This window comes from Lottia gigantea (genome assembly GCF_000327385.1).
Source record: "Lottia gigantea unplaced genomic scaffold LOTGIsca_114, whole genome shotgun sequence".
Taxonomy (NCBI): domain Eukaryota; kingdom Metazoa; phylum Mollusca; class Gastropoda; family Lottiidae; genus Lottia; species Lottia gigantea.
The window spans coordinates 308,413-334,499 of NW_008707106.1; the positions used below are offsets into that span (position 1 = coordinate 308,413).

The 26,087-nt window shown below is 36.8% G+C and overlaps 2 protein-coding genes across 2 annotated transcripts; one reads left to right on the plus strand and one right to left on the minus strand.

Annotated features, from left to right (window-relative positions):
* Nucleotides 1–223: 223 nt before the first annotated feature.
* LOTGIDRAFT_137348 (hypothetical protein) lies at nt 224–493 on the plus strand (the record flags this gene model as incomplete). The annotated part of the gene is made up of 1 exon (XM_009047593.1): nt 224–493. A coding segment is annotated over one exon (270 nt), but the record flags the coding sequence as incomplete, so codon positions are not given.
* Nucleotides 494–24,203: 23,710 nt separating this feature from the next.
* LOTGIDRAFT_171399 (hypothetical protein) lies at nt 24,204–25,109 on the minus strand (the record flags this gene model as incomplete). Its single annotated transcript, XM_009047594.1, has 1 exon — nt 24,204–25,109. The coding sequence occupies one exon, from the start codon at nt 25,107–25,109 to the stop codon at nt 24,204–24,206; it is 906 nt and encodes a 301-aa protein (XP_009045842.1).
* Between the last annotated feature and the right edge of the window lie 978 nt (nt 25,110–26,087).

Consider the following 26,087-nt stretch of genomic DNA (forward strand, 5'->3'; position numbering starts at 1 on the left):
TACATAAGACTTTAACCCTTTTCAGAAATAATCAGGATTATGATGCTCCAATATATCTTAATAGTGATATGAAATATGAATTGAAATGGTGGATTTACAATGTGGATTCATATAATGGGTTCTTCATCCAACCCCCTGTCTTTGGTGTTTTCCAAGGAAGTTTGATCCGCTGGATCCGTCCTTAGGGACTGATATAAATTATCTGGCTGATCTCTCAATCGAGAGCTCATATAGTGTTGTCAATACTCACAGATCAGCTATATCGCAAACATTGCAAATTCTTAGTAAAGATGTTTTAAAAGATCAGTCTTTAGTCAGGCGCTTCATGAAAGGTTTTTATGATAGGAAGCCTCCTAGGCCTAAATATTTGGTGACCTGGGATGTCTCTGTCTTGGTGAGTTATCTTTCCACCCTACATCCTTTGGAAAATCTTTCCCTTAAACTTGTTGTCACTTTGTACTGGTCAGAGATGTCAAACACTAACTGCATTTGATATAAACAATATTTTAGACAATGGTTTTTCTGTCTCATTAAGAGTCAATAAAGTCCTGAAGACTTCACGAGTTACCACTCCATTGTACTCCATTCATTTACAGAATTTTGTAGATGTTAAAGTTTGTCCTTATGCTACTCTTAGGAGATACTTGGAACAGACTGCAGACATAAGGAAGTCTGATCAACTCTTTATTTCTTTTCATACTCATAGTGCTGTCTGTGCATCCACCATCGCAGGATGGATCAAGAAGAGTATGTTGGTCGCTGGGATTGATACTAGTATTTTCACTGCTCACACTCAGTTCGGAGTGCAGCAACATCAGCGGCATTAAAATCTGGTTGTAATATTTCAGATGTTATGAAGACTGCCAGTTGGAAGAATGCTGATACTTTTGCCAAGTTTTATAAGAGGGAGACTGTAAATAATGTAACACAGGGTTTTCAAGAATATATATTAAAAGTCTAATATTGGTTGTGTTTTTTCAGTTGTCAACCCTTTAAAATTGCATTCATAAATCCGAGATGCCCGAAGGGCAATAGTGGAATATAATTCCCCTCTCATCCGAGCGCCCAAAGGGCTATGAATATATAGCCCGAAGGGCTCGAGGATTTATCCTCCCTCCCTTGTGTCCCTCCCTTGGCTTTTTTTGGTTGCCAACTTTTACTTTAAAAAGACAATTGATCACAATCGAGCTATGGGTTATATAGTCACCATATCTAGTCACGATTGCTTGTGTATACATACAAGCACGTGAATTTTTCTTTCTATGAACGTTGATTGCGTGCATTTTCTAGTGCAGAACAAGAATAATGCATTCATAAATACTCGAGCCCTTCGGGCGCTCGGATGAGAGGGGAATTTTCTAACAATTGATTAATTTGGAATCATTTACGCTTCGCTTTAACTCTACATTTACGGAGCCGGTATGTTGATTCTAAATTAATCTTACTTATGTTAGTCTAAAGGTTAATTTTAGGCGGTCTGAATTTTGTATTTGTCTCCATTTAATTGCATTGTTCTCTGGTGTTATAGTTTTATGTTGGTGTGGACTATAAACACAACGTTCAGGAGGACAGTTTTACTCAGAATGAATATTATACAATAATGACATGCGCAATAGACCGTACAATACGTCACGCAAGTGGTTATCACATGATACAACATCCCCCTGTTTTTGTAAGATAACATTAATAGTTAAGGTTTGAATTGTTCAATTATATTTAAATAAATATATTGGTCTTTGTAACGACTTGGTGTTTTTATTTCACGTCCAGATCTCGACTTCACATATTGATGTTCTGATGAAGGGCGCGTAGTGGGTTTGTCTTCTTCCGTTGTACTGTTGGTTGGTGGAATTATTGGATTCGATTCTAGACCGTTGTGATTTCCATGCAATGGTAGGGCAATGGTTGGAGTTGGTTGGGGTAGTGCAAATCTTACTGTTTTAACTGGTTTTGGAAAGGTGTTATAACTTAACAGTGTTGGCTGTGGTTGTGTTGATGCTCGTTGATGCACTTCCCGTAACTGAGATCTATTACGTCGGACTGTGGTTCCTAAACTCGTCCTGACGATATATGATCTGGGTGGGTGTAGTAGCTTTTCAACAATATGACCTGGAGTCCTTGTTTTCGACCTGTGGTCAATTATGCGGACCGGCTGGCCGGAAAATAGACGAGGCAATTCAGTTGGCAAGGAATGACTGTCATGATGGACTTTCATGATTTTGTTCCTGTTGATTAGATGGGATCGTTGTTCTTCTATCTTTGGACTCGGGGTCTGGTGAGAGGGTAAGGTGGTACGAATGGGTCTACTCAAAAGGATTTCGGCTGGTGAAGGTAAGTTATAATCAACTGGAGTAGCTCTTAGATGTAGAAGTGCTTTATCGATATCTTGTTGACTTTTAATACATTTTTTGATGATAGACTTCACTGTTCCAACTGTACGCTCTGCCATGCCATTTGACTGTGGAGAGGAAGTAGTGTGTTTTATCCCCCAGTCATAGCAGAATTGTTGGAACTCTCGTCCAGTGTACTGTGTACCATTGTCGCTAACAATTTCTTCCGGTACACCAAAAATCGAACATATAGATTTCATCTCTGCTGTAACAGATGCACTGTTGATTGAGTTTATCAGCTCCTTGATAATTGGGTATTTGCTGAAGTAATCAACAACTAACAGGAAATGTCTTTCGCTGATTTGAAAAAGATCAGTTCCAAGTTTTATCCATGGAAAAGGTGGTACATCATGTGGTTGGAGTGGTGCGGACTTTTGTCTAGGTTGGAATTCTTGACATTGGTCGCAGTTGCGGATCATCTTCTCGATATCTGCATTGATATTAGGCCAATAGATAGATTCTCAAGCTAATTTCCTAGTTTTCTCTATACCTTGGTGAGATGCATGAAGTTGGGAGAGAATATCAGCTTGAAGGGTCTTTGGAATAAGTATCTGTCGGCCTTTGAAGATAATTCCTGATGTGACAGCTAACTGGTCTCTGTATGACCAGTATGGTCGCAGCTCACGGGTCAACCCTTTTATCGTGTCCGGCCACTCCGTAAGAATAGTCTCACGAAGTCCGTTGAGTACAGGATCGGCAGTTGTCTCGCTTCGTAGTTGATCTTGTTTCGTTGTACCAAAATTGATTAGGTCTATGTCGACACTATCAATTACAAGCGTTTCGACACATTCATCTAGAGGTATTTCACTTGAATTCTTTGGGTTTGGTAGTCTGCTAAGGGTATCTGGTATGACTAGTTCTGGACCAGGTTTGTAGACTAGATCAAAATCGTAGCCGGCTAGTTTCAAAAACATGCGCTGAAGCTGAAGTGGTGCACTGGTAATTGGTTTCTGGTGGATCATCACAAGTGGTTTGTGATCGGTGATGACTGTAAAGCGTCTGCCATACAGATAGACATGAAAACGATTAATACCATGCACCAAGGCAAGAGCTTCTCATTCGATGTTTGAATAGGCTGCTTGAGTTGGCGTCAAGGATTTTGAGGCAAAGGCAATTGGCTTTTCCTGTAGTAGTGCTGCTCCAAGTCCTTTTTGACTAGCATCTACTTCAAGAATGAGAGGTTTACTGACATCGTAGTAGGAAAGGCAAGACTCGGTAGTGATGAGCGATTTCACTCTCTCAAAGCAGGTTTGGTGATCTTCCTACCATTCAAATGGTACATCTTTTCGTATGAGGTCACGTAGAGGCTGGCTCTCGGAACTGTAGGTATATATGAACTGAGGTAGCTCATCATTCCAAGAAATCGTTGAAGATCTTCTTTGGTTTGAGGAGTAGGCATTCTTTGGATATCACATATCTTATCAGGGTCGGGTATGATGCCGCGATCTCTGTACAAGTTTCCAAAGAATGGTATCTCTTTGCGGTTGATGATACATTTGTCCGAATTGAATACAAGTCCTTTCTCTACTGCTCGGAACATGAGATTCAACAGATGTTTGTCATGTTCTGCCTTGTTGGATCCAAAAACACAGACATCATCAGCAATTCCAACAACTCCTTTAAGTCCTTCTAGGATTTCATCCATGCGTTGTTGGAAGATGTCTTGGCTGATAGACAAACCAAAAGGTAAACGTGTCCAGCAGTATCGTCCAAAGGGTGTGCGGAATGTGGTTAGGGGTTGGCTATCTTCATCTAAGGGTACGGACCAGTATCCTGCCTTGGCATCGAGTTTAGAGAACACACTCGCACATGCGAATGCTGGGTTGAGTTCTTCAAGGGTTGGTATCTTATGAGGGCAACGTTTGAGTGCGTTGTTAAGTCGCTGTGGATCAAGGCATGCTCTTATTGTGCCGTCACGTTTCCTGGCATACACCATACTGGAGCACCAATCTGTGAGTTCCGTCATTTTCCGTATGACTCCAATCTTCTCCATCCGATCTAGTTCTTCTTTGATGGGTTCCTTCATGTGGATGCTACATTTTCTTGGTGGATCGATGAATGGCTCAGCATCCTCCTTCAAGAATAATTTAGCTGGATTCTTCAGGTTCCCAATTCTGTCGAACTGATCTGGAAAACGTTCCTTGAGATCCGCCATTGATTCAATTGGTTTCTGTGAGGTAGTCTGTGACGATCCAATTTCATCACAATTGATTGTAACAAGTCGAAGTGTTTCACAGGTGGGCAGACCTACAATGGCAGGTCCGGGGACATCAACCACATAGAATAGGATATCTTCAAACTGCGATTGTTTGAAACTACAGGAAAGTTTCAATGTCCCATGACAAGTGATTGATTGACCATTGTAGGCCAGGAGACGCAATTTTCCAATTGGTTTAAGGATGGATTTCGTGGGCATATCTCCATATATTTGACGAAATGTTCTGATTGGTAAAGTGTTTCCGGAAGCACCCATGTCCACCTTGAGAGTCAAGTTATGAGTTCCTGACAATCTTGGACCTCTAAACTGTAAAGTTGTAAATGCTTCATTGCGCACCGACTCCTGGCCAATAGAGTCAAGGCATTGGTTAGAGACAGTTATGGAATAGTATGACATAGAAAAATTATCACAATAAGAGTCTATATTGTCAACATTTTCATCTGTGCTGCCAGGGCGATGAGACTATCCTTTGAAGTTTCTGTTTCGCTTCTGTGATGGTTTCCTAGAATGTTTGGGGTTGTCGTGACCTCTTGATTTTGGTCGACCCCTGGAGTTTCCATCACGTTTCGATTTTCTGCAAAACTTCTGCCAGTGTCTTTTATTACCACAGTATCCACATGTGTCTTGGTATGCAGGGCATTCCTTAAACTTGTGGTTCAGACCGCAATTTTAGCAAGGTTTGGTGGATCCTTTTGTTACAGAACTAATAGTTTGTGAGGATGTGACTGGTTTGTGAAGATGTTCTATCTGTTGGTGTCCTGCCGCCAGAGCTTCATGTTTCCTACCTTCGACAAGAGCTTCTGTAAGGGTGTACTCTTTATCTTTGCCCAAAAGATCTCTTCTGAAAGATTCGAATGGGGTACTTGCTATCAGCAGTTCGAGAATTCTTTCTTGCAACTCAGCGTTTTCGAAATCACATTTTAGAGCCAAGGTTTTACATCGTGTTACGAAATTGTAAATATTTTCACCTGGTTCTTGGCGAAACTGCATCAGCTCCAAATGATGAACTCGAAAATTTACATGAAGTTTCAACTGTTTCTCGAACAACTCCCATAGTGTGGCAGGTATCTTCAATTCATCTTCCGATAAACCAGACGCATTCAATCGGCAAAGTCCTTCGTTTCCGATTCCACGTTTTATCTTCAAGGAAATCTTTTCATTGTCTGTAATTCCTTCATCGGCACAATATAGAAGAATTGTTTGTTTGAACAATGAGAATGTTTCTGCAACATCAGGGTGTGACCAATCCATCTCCGGAATGTGAGACATGATGAAAACAATAAATTCAACAGTCAAAAGCAAGTGCGTGTGTGAAGAACAGTCACGTGGTACGATAAAATCTGTGCACGCTGGAATGTTCGATATGGTTATCCAGTCTTTTTCACACAAGCACACCGTCACTGTTTCACTTATTTTGTTGGTATTTCCATCAGCAATTCTGTCAGGAATAGTATCCTTGACTTCTTGTTGCTGTGTAGAATACTAAACCGTATGGTACAAAGGAATACTTCAAACCATTTCTGACACCATGTTATAGTTTTATGTTGATGTGGACTATAAACACAACGTTCAGGAGGACAGTTTTATTCAGAATGAATATTATACAATAATGACATGCGCAATAGACCGTACAATAAGTTAAGTCACGCGAGTGGTTATCACATGATACAACATCTGGAAAGGTGCTGTGAGAATTATCTCCCTTACAGGAAGTGAAGTTTTCACTCTTTCTTTTAAAGATTAGTTTATATGAAGAAATTAAGGCCAAAACGTGTCTGTAAGCATAATTTAGTTAGTTTTCAATGTATTCCAGATAATCTAATTATCATTGTGTATGTTCTGCAAGTTTCAGTTTTATTCAATCTCTGTTTGTTCAATATTTAAAGGAAAACTCGCTGGTCAATTTATTTTTAAAAATGGAGGATGGCTGATGCAATTATAGGCCCACGTGCAGGTTCTCAATCCCTAATTAATTTGGCATAGACTTATATTGTATTAGGAGTACTATATTTCGGAAATCACTGACACTGTTATCTTTAATTAATACTGGAGGAGAATTTGATGTTCCTTGTTCTTAAATAATATCTCTCTCCACGAACTCAAATATTTCGGCTCTCAAGAGATAGAACTCTCATTCATCACTTGTCACAATCATAACTAACCTGCCAAGAATAAATAAAGGAGTTTTCGTTGGTGTTGTTTCATGAGCATTTAGATGTTAAGCCTTATAACCCCAGTTCAAAGAGAAAAACAGATTGGCGGCTATATGAGATATGCGCCTTCAAACTTTGAAAAAAACAATCCGGTGGTACAAAAAAGGCAAAACCGAAAATCAATATTATGCTTCCGATCATTTGTAGACAATCATTGGACAGATCGTTGACATAAACGTTCAGCGAATCGGATTAAAAATGGATTCTGAGAAAAACCCATATGTCGACAAACATGTTACTTCCTGTACGAATTTTTTTAGTTTAAAAAGTTTGTATTAAGGCTGGTAATATAATGCATATGTTACTTTTGACATAAATCAATTCCACTGGAAGTGATGCCACCGGAAGTACTAACACCAAAACCGGAAGTGATGAAAATTTTTTGAATGTGTGCTTTTATTCCACTTTGCTGGCGGTCTACACCATGTAAGTTTCAAGTCAATCTGCCAAATAACAACCAAAATAGTATTTTGCGATTAATTCCGGCAAAAAAAAGTGTGCAACGAATTTTTGAAAATCGAAATTTTTTAACTGCTATCATTTGCCCTATGTTACAAGAAATACAATGAAAGAAACCCGATCAAAATCGGTTGATAAACATGCCCTCCAGAGGCCATTTCATGTACCCGATTTTAACTTATTTTAAAACACTAGAACATGCTTAAAAAACACTCTGTTACATTTCCGCAATACAATAAAAATAATAACAAGATTCAACGAACTGTGGCGCGTGCCGAACGCCTGATAATAATTACAGTGCTGCAGTGCTTATTTGTTTAACCTAATTAACATAACGGTGCACACGGCTACTGTCGACAAACTATGACCATCGTGACGCGATTATCCAGAACGAGTACTTAGTTGAACTTATATAAAAAAAAAAGAGGCTTGTTAATCTTGACCAAAATTCTTGAAACTCGTTGGTGTTTTGATAATTGATACCCTATCTTGATTTATTAATCTCAATTATTCAATCAATAAAGATGTTTATTTACTAAAGAAAACAGCTCAAAGACTCATACAGTGACGAATTTTCTATCAAAAATGCTCTCTTTTAACTTCTTACAAAATTGACGGTTAACCGATAATCTCAAATCAGACCCGGTTACCCTTGAAATACTACCCGAAATCGGTTAACTGATTAACCGTTTCAACACTACTTTTAACACAAACTGGCCAAATGGATGAGGTAATTGTTTTCCAAATTTCTAGGTTCTACATCAAATAGGTCTTAAGATATACATACACCAAGCTCAAAGAGTAGGTGTTGCACTCCAAATGTCAAAGTATCAACTGATAACCAGAAGCAATGACCTTTGACATGATAAAGTTTAAGGTCAAGGTCAAAAATTGAAAATATTGATTTTCTAAAACCTCTTTCTTTTTTTGAATTATGAAGATGAAACAAACCAAACTTCTAGGCCCAAAGAATGAGGTAATTGTATGCAAAGTTTTGAACAAATGTATTCTTTGCTAGTTATTCCCCTGGTCAAAAATGTCAATTATGAGTAATTTAATCCGGATGTGGCAAGCTCACCTCATTTTTGGGCATAATTTAATTGATATTCTAAATTTTATGTTGTGTTCCAAATTTCAAGGTTCTACATCATACAGGTCAAAAGATATAGGTCAACAATAATCAATAAAGGTCAAAATTGAAAATATGGAAATGATAAAACCCGTTCCTTTTTTGGAACTATAATCCTGAAACAAATGAGCTGTTAACACAATCTGACCAAAAGAATGAGATAATTGTGTGCAAAGTTCATTTTTGAACAAACTTTTTTGTCATACGTGAATTCAGATTCAAAATGTCTAGTTGTGTTCCAAATTTCTAGGTTCTACATCAAATGGGTGTGTAACGTTCAAAAAAAAAAATGACAATTAGAAAAAAAACTTTATTTTATATGGGTAAGCATTAAATCCAAGACACCAAGAAATGGTCCTGTCTAACATTTAGCCCATGGGAACAATACAATTAATGAAAAATACATATGAAATAGAAAATGCATGCAACATTTAAAAATACACAAGTATATGTGTATCAGATGGACCTATTACGTTGTCAAGTACACAGCCTCAAAAAGATGTATAGACTCATGGAGGTCAATTTGCACCATTAGTCCATGCTCTACAGACAAAGACAAATGTAAAATATCTTATTACCTACTACTCATAATTCAAACAACATAAGGCCATAGTTTTTCAGACAAACCCGCCAACCGTAATTTTTTGAAAATGCAAAAAAAAAAAATAAATTTTCAAGTTTTTTTGTTCCCTATAGTATAATAGTAACTTCTGGAAATTCAGTGCTATCTCTTAACATTGTCATTAAGTCTGCTGAATTAGAACCCCATTTTCGCATATTAAACCCACCTTAATGCAATTTCACCTACATACAGAGAATCAATAATCTTATTTAAAAGTTTTTCTCAATTTTTTATTTGAATAGTGGCATTTAAATTAAAGAGACTTGAAGTCACTCCAATATAAGACTCTGTTAAATCTATACACTTAAACTTGTGGATTATCACTTAAAGGGTTATTGACCCATAAAAACATTAAAAAATCCCTATGACTTTCATCAATGCTAATATTCAAGAATGCTTTTTTAACAGGAAATATACGAAAGCCAAGTAAGATATCCATACATGTGTAATCTACCGATGTTGTCGGGTTTCTACCACTTTTGCATGCTGCATGCTCTACAGACAGGATGCCCAATTCTACCAATTGTTTTTTTTTTTTTTTCGTGACAAAATTTTCACTGGACCTACTGTTTTCAAATCAACAAAATATCTATCGTTACTTGTATCTTGACTGCCAGTAACACGAGTTAATCTCATACGTCATAATTTTATCATTGCCTGAATAATTAATCCTCCAATTAAGATGGTAATTTGATCTATTTCCACCGGATACTGTGTATTTTAAGCCCATTTGACAAACTTTTTGTAACAACATCAGGTAGATTCTACCCTCGCTTTTACAATAAATTTTACGGTAGCCTTACATTTACTAAAGATAGCTTGCCAGGCAAGGTAACATATGCCCACTGGCAGCTGTCAGAAATGATTAAAGTGTCTTTAGTGACTACAGGGTTGCACAATATAGCTAATAGAGTGAAACGTCAAGTCAGACACGATATTTCGGAGAAATATTATCCGATCATCGCGAAAATCGATAGGGATCATCTTCATAATGACATTGACATACAAAATAAAAATCAAAAGAATCTGTAAACAATTGGAGCCTGTAGAGTGAGCACGAGTTGCTCAATATAGCTAATAGAGTAAAACGTCAGGTCAGACATGATATTTCGGTGAAAAATTATCCGATCATCATGAAAATCGCTAGATCATCATGAAAATCAATAGGGATCATCTTCATAATGACATAGACATACAAAATAAAAATCAAAAGAATCTGTAAAGAATTGTAGCCTGTAGAGTGAGCACGAGTTGCACAATATAGCTAATAGAGTAAAACGTCAAGTCAGAAACGATATTTCGGTGAAAAATTATCCGATCATCACGAAAATCAATAGGGATCATCTTCATAATGACATTGACACACAAAATGAAAATCAAAAGAATCTGTAAAAAATTGTAGCCTGTAGAGTGAGCACGAGTTGCACAATATAGCTAATAGAGAAAAACGTCAAGTCAGACACGATATTTCGGTGAAAAATTATCCGATCATCACGAAAATCAATAGGGATCATCTTCATAACAACATTGACATACAAAATAAAAATCAAAAGAATCCATAAAGAACTGTAGCCTGTAGAGTGAGCACGAGCCAAATGTGAACGGACGGACCAACGGACCGACCGGGTGATAACAATATACGCCCATCTTACGTGTGGGCGTATAAAAAATCTTGAAGTCTTCATAATATTTTATACTGTCAATCTGTGAGGTCTATTTAACATAAACGTCGTTTCAGAAATCGTTTTTATTATCAGTAGATTATCATGGGCGAGTAGATGTCTAATACTTATATAAACTCGTTTGTAATTTTACTGTAGCCTGTAAACATTCATTCATTGCCTGCATGACGGGCTTACTTATTACAAGTCTTTCCATATCTGAAGAGTATCAAAATGGAAGCGGAAAATTTGGTTCAATACTTTGTGAGGGCGTTGCAGGGAAATTATTTTATGATCGGACTGGAGATATTTAAGATGTCATGAATTACACCATTACATGCCAGTACATAATATTATTTACTAAATATTTCTTTCAGAATATAATGATTTTTTAATATGGTATTGATGTAAACCTACCAGTACCATAATTTAATTTAGAGGGCTGGATCATGCTTGCTTTCTTGTTTTCACATTGACATTGTTTGTGATTCAATCAATACTGAAGAATAACAATTTTAAATTTGTTTGGTCCCCTAAATATGAAATATCAGGCACTATTTCTAGAAGTATTATACCTGGGTAGGTCTATCTCTAATTATAGATTTGTTTATTTTTACTGTGTCATGTATAATTGTATAGGCCTATGATCAATTTGATTAATTCAAGGCATAAGGCTTATTTAGCAAAAAAAAGACTCAATTTGGAGATAAAATTCATTAATTTATGCACTTTGGAAAAATCTCCCGACTTCTCACCCGATCTCCAGATTTTTTTTTTCTGACCTGTACACATGTATGAAGATATCAAATATAAAAGGATTTAAGGATGGCCCATCATATAGATTATCATTCAAACTAGATCCATTAGCTTTACATGAAGCATCATATACAATTCTTAATTTTTATGTCTAATCTCAAAACTTCCCTAAGCGGAATATAATGTACATTACCTGGCTTTAAATTGTTATCTTCATTTCCCTAATCAATTATACCTTCTTTTAATTGCTCCCTGATAATCTTGTCATATTCTAAAAGAATTTTAGGGTCTTTCTTCAGTCTCAAACAATAATTCTCTTGAAAATCATTAAATACACTTGATTCATCATTACAGATACTAAGGAATTCTAAATCCCAAATTTTTTGTTAATTATGATGTGACAGATGAAACATGGCAAATTCTGTATCAATATGTAGAACTTGAGTTTGAGATAAATTAAAAGTACATTGTTCCCTATTATTTGAATATCTAGCCACATGGCCTGATAAGACCCATCCCAATTTGGACAACATAGCAACAGGACCTTGATACTCCCCCCCGTCTCAATTCCCCACAGAAGAAGTAAAAGTCAGCGCCTAAGTCAGCGCCTATCAAAATATCTACTTTGAATTCAGAGGAATCTAATGAGTTGGCTAATGCAAATGAGGATAATTATTGACAGTTTTACTAGTACCCTAATCACTTATTGGTTTGCAAATAGAAGGAACACAAATAAATATTTACATACAATTCTAACCCATCATCACAAATAACAATAAATTGAACTAGAGCCACACATGTGGCACAGAGTGGGACTTTGCAAATGTAGTAATTTGCAAAAGGCCCTGAAAAAATCAACCTTCAACAATAATTAGGTCAAGTGCAAGAACAGTCTAAAGTTGAGAATATTCTAATACCGGAAGTAGACATCAGACCTCACAAATGAAAGTATCAGCAGATAGCCAAGGTCAATGACCTTTGATCTTGTAAAGGAGAAGGTCGTAAAGGAGAAGGTCTAAAAAGGGCAAGATCATGAGATATAAGTCATCCAATTTTCAAATTGCATAGGGCTATAAAACCAGAAGTTGACATAGGACAGCAAATATAAAAAGATAAATAGATAGCCAATGCCAATGACGTTTGATCCTACCAAAGTCAAGGTCAACAAAGGTCAAGGTCAAAATTTGAAAATGTTCCCTTTTTTTTGAACTATGAAGTGGAAACAACCGAACTTCTAAGACAAAGTGGCTCAAAACATGAGGTAATTGTATGCAGGGTTCCATTTTGAACAAATGAATACTTTGCGAGTTATGCCCCAGGCCAAAAATGTCAATAATGAGTAACTTAACCTGGATGTGTCACGCCCACCTCAATTTTTTTCCATAGGTTAATTGATATTCAAAATGTTCTGTTGTGTTCCAAATTTCAAGCTTCTACATCATACAGCTCAAAAGATATAAGTCAACAAAAGTCAAAATCGAAAAATGAAAATATGCAAACGTTAAAACCCGTTCCTTTTTTGGAACTATAAAGCTGCAACAACTGAGCTGTTAACACAAACTGGCCAAAAGGATGAGGTAATTGTGTGCAAAGTGCTTTTTGAACAAACGTATCCTATGCGTATCCTGCCTCTAAATGTAAACAATTAGTAATTCAACCCGGATGTGCGTCGCATACATAATTTTTTTTGTCATATGTGAATTCATATTCAAAGTGTCCAGTTGTATTCCAAATATCAAGGTTCTACATGAAACAGGTCATAAGATATTCATACACCAAGCTCAAACAGACACAAATATTGTAAAAAAACGTTTCAAATTTGAAAAAATCATAAATTCCAATTTTGCTTTAAAAACGATTGTTATATATCTATGTAAAGTGCATGAGAAGCACATTAGGAAACCAAAAAAAAACCTGCTAGGTTAATTAGGTCACTCGCTAGAGCAGTCCAAATTTGGCTTTTTTCGGAAAGCTATAAAACCGGACGTACATGTCGGAGGTCAAATGATAGCCAAGGTCGAATACCTTAGACCCTATTAAGGTCATCAAAGGTCAAGGTCACATGGTATGGGTGTTTCAAGTTCGAAAAAAAATTCAACCGCAAGTTGCAAAAAGGCAAAGCGAAATTCAAAATTCAGCTCCCAATTTTTTTTGCGCAATAGATTTTGGAATTCATACACATCAAATTTGAGCATATCAACATTTACCCTGAGGCCCCATTTAGAGTTGTACGAAAGAGTGTTTTTTTAATATGGCGGCCGAAGTATCACTTCCGATCTGGAATTTAATTTTACAAAAATGTTCCAAAATATATTCATTAGCAACGTTGCCACTACAGATGTGTAAAAAACAAACAAAAAAGAAAACAAAAAAAAAAACTTGGACTGCAAAAGCAAAGTCCCACAACTAGGTCACATTGTCTTCATTTAGGAACATTCTAGAAATTTTCTTGTATAATTACTTTTAAATTTAGTTTCATTTGAAATATAAGCTATTTGACTATACAAGTCAAATACCAAGTTTCTATTTACCCCATTAGTATATCTGTTACCACTGACATAAGCAACAGCAGTTTGCAATAAAATAGAATTGCGTCATTCATATCACAAGACATGTTTGATGTGACACTTTGATCAGGTTGCTTTACACTATGTGAATTGTTACTTTTACTCTGAGATGTGCATATACCTTTGTTTTATAATCTTTGTTTGGACAATTACGAATAACATTAAACATAAAAGATTGCTTGCCAGGCAAGGTAACATTGCCCACTATCAGCTGTCAAAAATGATAACAAAGTCTGTAGAGGATTAATATGTGAAACCAATCATCTGATTGTTACTAATTTCAAGCTTTACTTGGTCTAATACTAAGTTTTGTCAAGATCAAATAAAAAATGTAGTCTCTATCAGTTCTACAAGCAAAATTAGACGCATTAAATTAATTCAAAGGGCAATAACTGAAAAACCGTTCATCCAATTATTACCATATTTGAGATCATATCAATTTATACATGCATACCAAGTTTCATAGAGATCAGATAAAAACTGCAACCTGTATCATGAATACAAGCCAAATTTGAAGTGTTTTTACTAAGTCAAGGGCAATAACTCCAAAACCATTTATATAACCAACTTCAAACTTGACGGAGATCTCATCAATATATACATGCATACCAAGTTTAATCAAGATCGAATAAAAACTAGTTTATATCGTTGTTTATAAGAGATATAGAAGTAGGAAGATTACAATAAAACACTAAGATATATGGATATACTACTTCTGCATTTATGACATACTATGTTTCGGAACACATACAGGTAACATTATCAAGTAAAATGATTAAAACAAAAAAAAATACAATTTATAAGGAGATCTTAGAAGCCATTGGGAAGATAAAAGAACAAATTATAACAACAAAGAAGCACTAGTTAAAGGATTTATGCCAAGACGTAAAATTTCTCCTTTATTACAATCATTTTTACCTATAATCATTGACAAGGGCTTAAAAATGTCTCCCAGAACAATATTTTTGACAAAAACCTTCGATTTCTGACTCTGGTCGCTTTCCAGCCGAAAGTTAATTAGGCTAGCAGTCAGCTGATCTATGACGTCATAGACGACACTCCATAGACTGGCAGCCTGCCGTCTATAGTTGAAGCCTTGCATACATCGATCTTTCACTTTCATTACTGCTATGGAATCCAACAATTTCGACCTAAATATCCAGCCATATCAGTTTGAGCCGCTTGTGGAAGACAAACGATTAGTACTAAAATATTCTGATAGCTCTGGAAGTTCTGACAATTCCGATTTCTCAGATGACGAAACCGATTCTTTTTCTACAAACGCCCGAATCGGTACTACAGATGGTAAGTGGATAGAGTTTAAACAGTCGTCACCATAAACTATCAGGTTGAAAGGAATGATAATTAACATTGCAGAAGCTCATTGATATCCATTTCAAAAGAAAACTAGAGCCACACGTGGCACAGAGTGGGACTTTGCAAATGTAGCAAATTGCAAAAGACCCTGAAATAATTAGATCAAGCGCAAGAACAGACTAAAGTTGAGAAATTTTCATTTTTTAGAAGATTCTAATACCAGAAGTAGATGTCAGACCTCACAAATGAAAGTATCAGCAGATAGCCAAGGTCAATGACCTTTGATCTTGTAAAAGAGAAGGTCTAAAAAGGTCAAGATCAAGAGATATACGTCATCAAAATTTCAAATTGCACACGACTAAAACCGGAAATTGACATAGGAAGGCAAATATAAAAGTATAAATAGATAGCCAATGCCAATGACGTTTGATCCTACAAAGGCCAAGGTCAACAAAGGTCAAGGTCAAAAATTGAAAATTTTGAATTTCCAAAACCTGTTCCTTTTTTTGAAATATGAAGCGGAAACAAACGAAATTCTAAGACAAAGTGACTCAAAACATGAGGTAATTGTATGCAAAGTTCCATTTTGAACAAATGTATACTTTGCGAGTTATGCCCCTGACCAAAAATGTCAATAATGAGTAATTTAACCCGGATGTGCCACGCCCACCTCAATTTTTTTTGCATGGGTTAATTGATATTCAAAATGTTACGTTATGTTCCAAATGTCAAGCTCCTATATAATACAGGTCAAAAAATATAGGTCAACAAAGGTCAAAATCGAAAAATGAAAATATCCAAATGTAAAAAACCCGTAAAGCTGAGCTGTTAACACAAACTGGCCAAAAGGATGAGGTAATTGTGTGCAAACGCCCTTTTTGAACAAACGCATCCTATGCGAGTTATGCCCCTGCCTCTCAGTGTAAACAATTAGTAATTAAACCCAGATGTGCCACGCCCACATAAGTTTTTTTGTCATAGGTGAATTTCATATTCAAAGTGCCTAGTTGTATTCCAAATATCAAGGTTCTACATCAAATAGGTCATAAGAAATACATACACCAAGCTCAAAAAGACGCAAATATTGTAAAAAAAAAAGTAAAATTTGAAAAATCACGAATTTCAATTTTGCTTTAAAAAAAACGATTGTTATATATCTATGTAAAGTGCATGAGAAGCACATTAGGAAACCGGAAAAATTAACTCTCTAGGTTAATTAGGTCACCTGCTAGAGCAGTCCAAAGTTGCGAATTTGGCTTTTTATGGATAGCTATAAAACCGGAAGTACATTCCAGATATCAAAGGTCAAGGTCACATGGTGTGAGTGTTTCAAGTTGGAAAAAAGTTAACCGGAAGTTGCAAAAAAAGCAAAAGCGAAATTCAAAATTTGGCTTGCAATGTTTTTTGCGCAATCGATTGCGGAATACATTCACATCAAATTTGAGCATATCAACCTTTACCCTGAGGCCCCTTTTTGAATTTTACAAAAGTGTGTTTTTTCAATATGGCGGCCACTTCCGGTCTAGGGTTAGTCTGGACGTCAGAGACTAGACTCAGTCTGTATTTCGGTAAACTTTGATGAATGTGGCTATCATGTTGAAATACAGATATTACTTATTAAATAGCTGCATTTATGGATTGTGTAGAGAAATACCAACAAAACTTGAGAGCCTTTGCTGTAAAGAGGTTAATGACATAGAACATAAAGCTCTGGAGGAGATGCAGCCGTGCATTTGTCAACATTCCGGGTTCAGGGCGAATTGTCTCAATAGAGATGTTCTAGATGTATCGCTAATGGAGTTTGTTGAAGTTGACGGACCCATAGATGACAATGAGCCAATTCACGAGTAAGTACTGGTCAATGCCACACAGTACACCATATGAAAATTAAGTTGTGTGAACGTTTTGCTTATGATTCAATGGCGACATCAGAACATATGTCTAGTATGACGTCATCAACCGAAGATTCCAAAGTAGTGTCGGAAAATATGCATAATTTGAGAAGCACTAAATTAGCCTTTTTAAATGAAAAAAAGTGGTAAATAAAAATATTTTTTTCCAGTAAAATCGATACGAATGCAATAATGACAGTGTATCTGAAATATTTCCAACGTAAAAGAGCAATTTGGCATAAATCCTTTAAGGATAAGTATATGACAACAAAGGGTACAACAAACAACCAATTGACCAAGGGGAAATTAAGAGCACATGGTGAGTAGGAGTAATAAAAGAATGAATAACAAAGAACAAAGGGGGGGAGGGGGGAGAGGAGGAGTCTCCGTAGTATGTAATAAATACAGATGTAGTATATCCATATATCTTAGTGTTTTATTGTAGTTTATATCGTGCCTACAAGCCAAATTTAACATATTTTTACTAGGCAATAACCCTGAAATCATTCATCAGATTTTACCAATTTTGAACTTGACTGAAGTCTTATCAATATCCACAAGCATACTAAGTTTCACAAGATCGGATAAAAATTTTAGCCTTTATCATGCATACAAGCCAAATTTGACGGTTGAACTAAATCAAGGGCAACTCTGAAACCTTTGACCAAGATCTCATCCATATATATATGCATAAGTTTCATCAAGAATGGATAAAAAGTGCAGCCTTTATCATACATACGAACCAAATTTTATTAAGTCAAGGGCAATAACTTTTCACCTGATTGTTACCAATTTCTAACTTGACCGAGATCTCGACAATATTTTCATGCATACAAAGTTTCATCAAGATCTGATAGAAATTGCAGTCTTTATCGTTCATAAAAGCAAAATTTAGAGTTTTTTTACAATGTCAAGGGCAATTACTCTCCGTTCATCCAACATTACCAATTCCAAACTTGACCGAGATCTCATCAATATACACATGCATACCAAGTTTCATCAAGATCAAATTAAAGCTGTAGCCTCTATCGTGCATACAAGAAATGATGGACGGGCGGACAAGGGCGACGGCAATATACGTCCACATTTCCATGTTGGCGTATAAAGACACTGAGCCTTTCACCTTAAAATAGATTTATGTACAGACACATCCATTAATGTTGGACAGTTTACTAGTAAATGTGGTTGTACGCAAAATACACAAAATGGAACACGATGATCACTTCAGCCACTTACCAAAGTTGATGCAGTTCTACTTTTATACTGAGGACTGTAATGATTGGTCGTTGCAGTTCATCTGGCATTATTGGTATAAACACACTACCATATGAATCTGACTCTATGCCTAAGGACTTTAAATTTCTTATTTGAACCTCAATGACGTCATACAGTTTTCTTTTACATTTGATTCATCTACAACTGCTGTAAAATTAATGAGTTCTTCAACATGAACAGAAATAGATATTTGTTTATCTGCAAACCTGTCAAATAATAGTTTCACTGCATAATCATAATTGGCTTCTGTAAGTTACAGACCATCGATGAAGGCTGAAGTAGAACCATCTAATAAACTTTTTAAATAATTGAGTTTTTCCACCTTTGAAGCGACACTTTGGCCAACAGATCCCTGGCAACTATCCCAGAAAGATGCCCATTTCGTGTGTTCACCTCCAATTTTTGGCAATGTCAACTTTGGCAGTTTAACTTTTGAGGCTACTGGAACAGGTTTATCATCCTTAGCGGGCATGGTAACATTTTGAAGGGCGGGAACCTAATGCTTATTTAATTTCAAAAGAGTTCTGTTAATTTTATCTGAGAATTCACTGGATTCCACTTTGTCAGCCATAATCTCTTCTTCATCATCCATCAATTCTAACATTTTTTTCATTAATTATATCTTTCATATATTTTGTTGTACTAATCCAATCTTTATTTTAGAGGAAATGGCCAAGGCACAAATTCCACCTAGGTCAACTATGCTGATTTTGCACGTCGGCCTACTGCTAGCGTGCAACCTAGGGTAGTAAGGACGGAATACACCAACATAGTCATAGTGAAGCCAAGCGGGAGCAAGATTTTTGGCAAAACTAAGTCAAAGATTATCGGAGACTTTATCCGAAAGGGGTGGAAATACACTTCTCTTCCGAAGGTTAAAGTTCTGGCCAACGGCAAGGTGACGCTGAATTTCGAGCACCTGGGCCCCGTTTCACTTAAGTGTGTAAGTATACGACAAAATATTACACTTACAATAATCTTACGCAAATTCTTGTGCATGTTTCACTAACAAACTTAAGAAGATCATAGCTACGAAAGATTTACGCACGCAGTCCACGGCATTGTTTTGTTGAATTTACATCTTTATTTCATCAATTTACAGAAAATAAATATATTTCATAAAACTTTTAAGTCCCATAAATACTTTTAAAAAGTCTAGAGTTGTGAAAATTTGCTAATTTTTGCTCAAAATGATCGTAAAATTTTGAAGTGTGACATGACATCACTTTGAAATTTATGACGTCATCTTAAATAACGATTGACAGTCGAAAAAATTGAATAGTCATAATAGCGAAAATAAGGAAAATTATGCAGAGAAAATGCGAAAACACCAAAGGCTTGGATATTAATAAGTTCTCGAAACAGAAATTGGATAGTTTCATCTATTCTAAAGCATTTCTTGAATTAAGAAAAAGTTACGATAGAGTATAGCTGTCGTAAGTTACGCCAAAATTTCTTAGCGTAAAAATTTTAGTGAAACTCAAATTTTCGATTTTTTCTTACTTAAGACAGACTTAAGAAAGTTTTGGACTTAAGAAGTTTAGTGAAACGGCACCCTGGCACATGCAGTTTACACTGCAAACCAACCAGCTGTGTGTGTAACGAAGATGGGCCTTGTCATTTATGGCATCCCATTCGAATATTCTGAGGGTGAATTGCTGGAGGATCTCAAACTCCACAATCACACTGTAGAGGGTTTTTTTTCCTTTACAACCCCGGGAAGGCACGTGTGTTAGGACTGTCCAATTAACTTTTGTCAGCGAAAAGTCCCTTATAGCCCTGTTCTCCTTCTTTATTCCAGGTACCAGCACCACCCGTACATACCAAAGGGATGAAGATGTCAGAAGCTGGGTCATCTAGAGAAGTCCTGCCGTAGCAAGCTTTGTTGCAAGAAATGAGGTGAGGGACACAGTACGAAGCTGTGTAAGCCAAAGAAGGTTCGGTGTGTTAATTGTCAGAGTCAAATGAGTACGTTGAGGCCAATGACCTAGTTAGCTTAAATGATGGTAGCATTACTTATGTCAGTGTAATTGCTCCTCTTGGTTCGCATCGCGATTTCATTTTAGTAAGCAGGTTAGCTAAGGACTATACATGGGAAACAACCAGTGAGACCCTTGGAAGTGAAGTCAATCTATCATGTAATGTTCTGAAGCAGGTCATGTGTCAAGGCACATTTAGATTAAGGAAGGCAAACTGGGATTTCTTTAGGCATCATTTCACTTGTTCAAGGGACAAGGACGTTGCTAGATTTTCTGGGAAGTTTACTCAGGTTATTACCAATGCTGCTATGGGCTCTATTCCCCGAACTAAGGATGGCATTGCACTGCACGTAGGTCACCCAAGTCCTGGTGGTCCAGTGAACTCCAGGCTACTGTGGATGTTCGCAAGCGTGCTTTATAGCAGTTTTAGAGGAATTCTGACCTGAACTCTATGTGAAACATTTGAGACGCTAGCCCGGGGTCTCAGGGGGGGCCAAATTTTTTTAAGAGGGGCTCAACGCACTCCAGACCAGTTGGTTCCCCGTTAGTCAAGGTGTGAAACAAGGATGTGTCTTATCCCCAACTTTATTTTCCATTTACGCTAATGATCTCGTCGGTGACATAAATGAGTTGAATTGTGGAATTGAAGTCGACAATGGAATGATTACAATTTTACTATATGCAGACAATATTGTGTTACTAGCACCGAACAAACTAGCTTCAAAAACTGATTGATACGCTAAGCGTATGGTGTGAAAAATGGAGACTGTTAGTAAATCAAGACAAAACTAAGATTATTCATTTCCGAAATAAAAATGTTGTGAGGAGGGCGTTTTTATCAACCGATTTTATTGGGGTTTTCTTCATCGTAATTCTTGTGACAAAGGACATATGATAGCAGTTGAAAATTTTGGATTTTCGAAAATTCGTTCTAGACTTTTTTTGCCAAAATTAAACGAAAAATACTATTTCGGTTGTTATTCGACGGATTGACTTGAAACTTACATGGTCTACAACACCAGCATATTGGAATAAAAGCACACATTCAAATTTTTTATATCACTTCCGGTTTGAATTTTTGTTGTGCACATGCGCGTTACCAACTTTCTTATTTATTATCTGAATTTAATCAAACTTGGTATGTAGGTGTATAATCAAATTCTAAATTTGATTGAAATAGTGAATTTTTATTGTGCGCATGCACTTATTTGAATTTCATCAAACTTGGTCTTTATCAATTGACAAACATTCTTATATTCCTAGACAATACTTTAAACTCCAGGGGCTTGTTTCTCGAAACAGTCTTTAAGCAGTCTTCACCTAAGGATTGTCTTTAACCTGACCTTATAATTTTGAGGGTGTATCTCAAAGCAATCCTTATTTAAAGTGTAGTCCTAAACTTGGCATTTTAAGGACAGTGTTAAAGGTTGTACCAGACCTGTCCTTAACCATGCGCTAAACTGTTTCTGTCAATTCACTTATTAAAATGGCCATGTACTTGTACATTGACAGTTCTTTGGATGTTAAAGAATTAAGGATAACTTTGCTGAGTGTGAAAACCATGCAGGGTAAAATCTCAGTGAGTTTTACATCATAGAGTTATGTGCGGAACTGGAAGCCATGTAGTTTACGGACAGTGATACAGTCTTTATCATCTAAGTCACAGGTCACTAGTATATATATATCTCGTGCGGTATGTTTACTTCTGTCAGATTTAAGGAACACAAGATCTCCGGATGACACGCGTTACGTAGTTGGGATGCCTTTCGTAGGATTGAGCATCGGCCAAGGCACTGTCAGAAAAATTGAGCTGCTCTCCTGTTATCAAGTCACGCTGGAAAAGTATTTCTCTAGCAGAAAATCCACGATTGCGAATACGACCATTTAACATGGCGACAACAGTAGCTAATTGACTGGAGGTTACAGAACAACCGACGGGAAAAACTTTTCTTAACTGTTTCTAGTTTTTTTCAAACGGCCAACTTCTAATTGAAGGTTATTCCGGGACTTTTTAAGAGGGATTGAAAGCCAGATGCACCATCAGCGCGCACAATAATATGTCCAGTTTAAAGATGAGCAGTAGTTTCAAGCAGCACGTTTAAAAGTTTGTCTCTTTTCTCATCCGAAATAATCAAAGCTTTGGTAAAGGACGAAAATGAGTCTCTAAGAACAAATATTTTTTGACGACTTCGACACAATATGTCACACGCAAAGTCAGTGCCAGGAGTAGATGCATTTTGTAACAGTTGTAAAGTCCATAAGTTCACTAGGCACCTTTTGTAATGAGGAGCATTGGATGCAGCTTGTTGTTGTCTACTAAATAGTTTTCTTAGTTGAGACTAAGATGGGTGGTTGAACCGTAAATGTAGAGCAGTTAGCAGTCCTGGTAATATATGATGTGGAACGATTATGAAGGTTCTAGTGGCACTAAAAACTACCTTTTGGGGTACAACAAGGACACCGTCACTACCGATTGAAGCAGACTGTAAATATCGTTTTACATCCTTAGCATTTGTCACATTCTTAGACGGACGAGTTCCTTGAGAGAGGTGGGAATATACTCTACGAAGATGTTGACATTCTTGTTGTGACTTCTTCCATGAATCAAAGCTTAGGAAAAGCATACATGCTTTGCCATGGAAAACGTTGGAAACAGAAACGCCTAAGACAGGTGTGTTTGATGTGTGCAATAAATTTACAGATTTGACAGTTTGCATTGTTATATTCCATTAGATTTCGGGTTAAATAGTCCCTAGGTATATTAAGCTGTCCGTTAAAATTTGAGTTTGGTGAACTGAAACTAAAATATAGGGACTCCAGTGATTATAGCCAACGCCACGACTTCACAGGGTAACCATTTCTGTTGATGGGATTTTAATTTGGCAGAGAAGAATCCGCCTAAAAGCATGCGATCACCATGTCTGATGTATAGTATAGTACAGAACCGATGCCAGCATTCACAACAGCTCCGTCATGAGTGATTATAAGATGATCAGTACATCATGGATTGTGATACACTTGGGGTCCTTTAAGGCATATTGGGCATCTTTAAATGCGTTTGTGACGCTTTTCCAGATTCTAGAACTGAAAGGAGTTTAGAGTATCAAGGTATACAAGCCTTTATATGTTTGAAAACCCCTAACCATGAACGAAGTCCTTTTACGGTTTGTCGCAGATAGCTAATGGATTAAGCTTGTGGGGAGATACACTTGTGGTACCAGAAGATCATATCCATCCAAGCACAGTAGTAGACGTAGAGCATATCACAGTTTTACTAGCCAAAATTATTGAATGACATTGTTTGTAACACCTTTTCCCAATTCTGTAAAAGATCTGGCACGTTGGAACCGCCGACATAAAGATCGTCAGCTAACTTTATAACCTAATACAGCCTAATACAGTACATGAACTCATCTAAAATTTCAGTGGAACCGGGCATTCCCATTGCGGCTTGCGTTTAAACACGTATTTCTTTAAATGGTGTTACTACATCAAAAATTGTTTGGTCATATCAGTCTTAATAATGTAACCCCACTGTGAAAGAAAGCGAAGGACGGCTTCAGTTGATGTTGACCTAGAGGGGATTGGTTTTGTAATGGGCGCAATATTGTTAAAGGCTGTAACTAAGCTAGTACCACCCTCAGGTTTTCTTGTGAGAAAACTTGGAGAGACACATTCAACGCTCACATTAACATCTTCAGGCTTAGCTTATACACCTAACATTTCTAATTCGTCCATCTTATTCTGTAATTCATCAAGGTTCTTTCTCTCGTACATGGGTAGCCTCCCTTTTTGAGGTGGGGTTCCACCGGACCCATATTTATAGATGCTTTAATGTTACCGGAGGCACCATTGTATTTGCCAATTTTATAGTCAAATACGGAGTCATATTGTGAGTGTAAAGCGTCAAAAGACTGATGATCGCGAAGTTGTAGTTGTTTGATAGGATTAATTTGAATTGATTGAAAAAATGGTTCATCAAGTTTTGAAACGTATGTATCTGCAATTTGAGAAATATTGACGTCAAAAGGTAAAATATCTTCATCAAGTATATGTCGAACCTGTGCAATATGTTGATTCTTTTTAATTGATATAATACTGTCACTTTCATTAGGTATACAGACTTTACCAGCAATTACCTTGATAATATGTGGGGACGGCCACGTTGAAACAATTGAATCACAGCGTGGTTCGAGAGACACATTCGAGTCATTAAGGTCTGGTGGTACTGAGAGCTCAAGAAATGCAGGATGTAGAACGTTGGGAGAGGAGGCCCGTAACAGAAACGAATCAGTATGCCGAACAGTCGCTGAACGGACGGAAGTTTTAGAAAAATAGTATTTGATAACTTGAATACCTATGCGGATTGCATCATTAGGTATATCCAGAATTATATTATTTTGTCTCATGAATGGCATGCATGCAAGAATGTCAGCATCTAGATCTTCTACAACAAGTGCTTCCAATCTTAATTGAATGTCACCACGCCTTAATCCAATATGAATCTCGCCAATGATCTTTAAGGGAGATTTTCCATCGGCCTGGCTTGCAAAGTGCTTAGTTGGGAATATAGATACTTGGATTTGCTTAGCCACGGTATGCTTTTTAAGGGACGACGTAGCACCGGTCATGCTGACTCACTGTCCGGTATGTCAATAGGGTCCACATCTTCTTCAAGATCATTGGTAGTGTCAATTCGAAATGATTTCGCAATATCCCATTTTTCGGTTGTAGAAATGTGGTCGCATTCCCTGATTGTGTGGCCATAGCTGCGGCAATTGGCTGCTTTACATATATAACACAATTTACTGGGAGTACTAGTATTTGAAAACTTCCTTGAAGTGTTAGTTTGAAATTTTCTGGGGAAGGTTTTACTGGATTGGGAGTTGAAATTGTACGATTCGCTTGGAGAAAGTCGGATCCGAGCGGATTTCAACACTTCTTACTGAGGAAGTTCTTCGAGAAAACCATCTATTGTGTCAGCAATTTGAGGCTGCATATCCTTTAGTGTCATGCGTTGTAAATCGAATGCAAAAGTTTTTTTTAGACATGTGCGGAAAGCTCGGGGTGAATTAATTACTTCCATTTCAAAACAGCAAGACATTCAACAATCAGTGACATGATTTCATTCGCAGCAGGAGTTTCTCCGTCGTGAAGAAGTTGTGTGTCTTGTCACAATAAATTGTCTTGCAAGTAGGTTACCACACGTTGATACAGTTTTTCAGGCCGTTCGGCAGGTTCCCAAGTGATTTCGACATATTTCATAAAGCCCAATGCAGACGAGGAACATTTTAAGCGAACAATCGTAAAAATTTTGTTACGATCATTTTTTTCTCCGTCTGCGGATTACAGAAACACGAACAAAAACGTTTGTGAGAATTGTTCGTGAAATCAAACATGTTTGATTTTTTAAAATTGTTCGCCTCCCGAACAATTCTTTGTTCACCGTCTGCGTTAACGACAAACATTAGCGCTGAACATTCATCGACGAAAGACCAATCAGCGATTCCGCTTTTAAACAGGAAAGCTCAAAATAACGAATTTCAAATCTACTTCCGTTGAATAACTTCCAGTGTAATTTAAGTAGGTCAACAAAATTTAGCTGATCT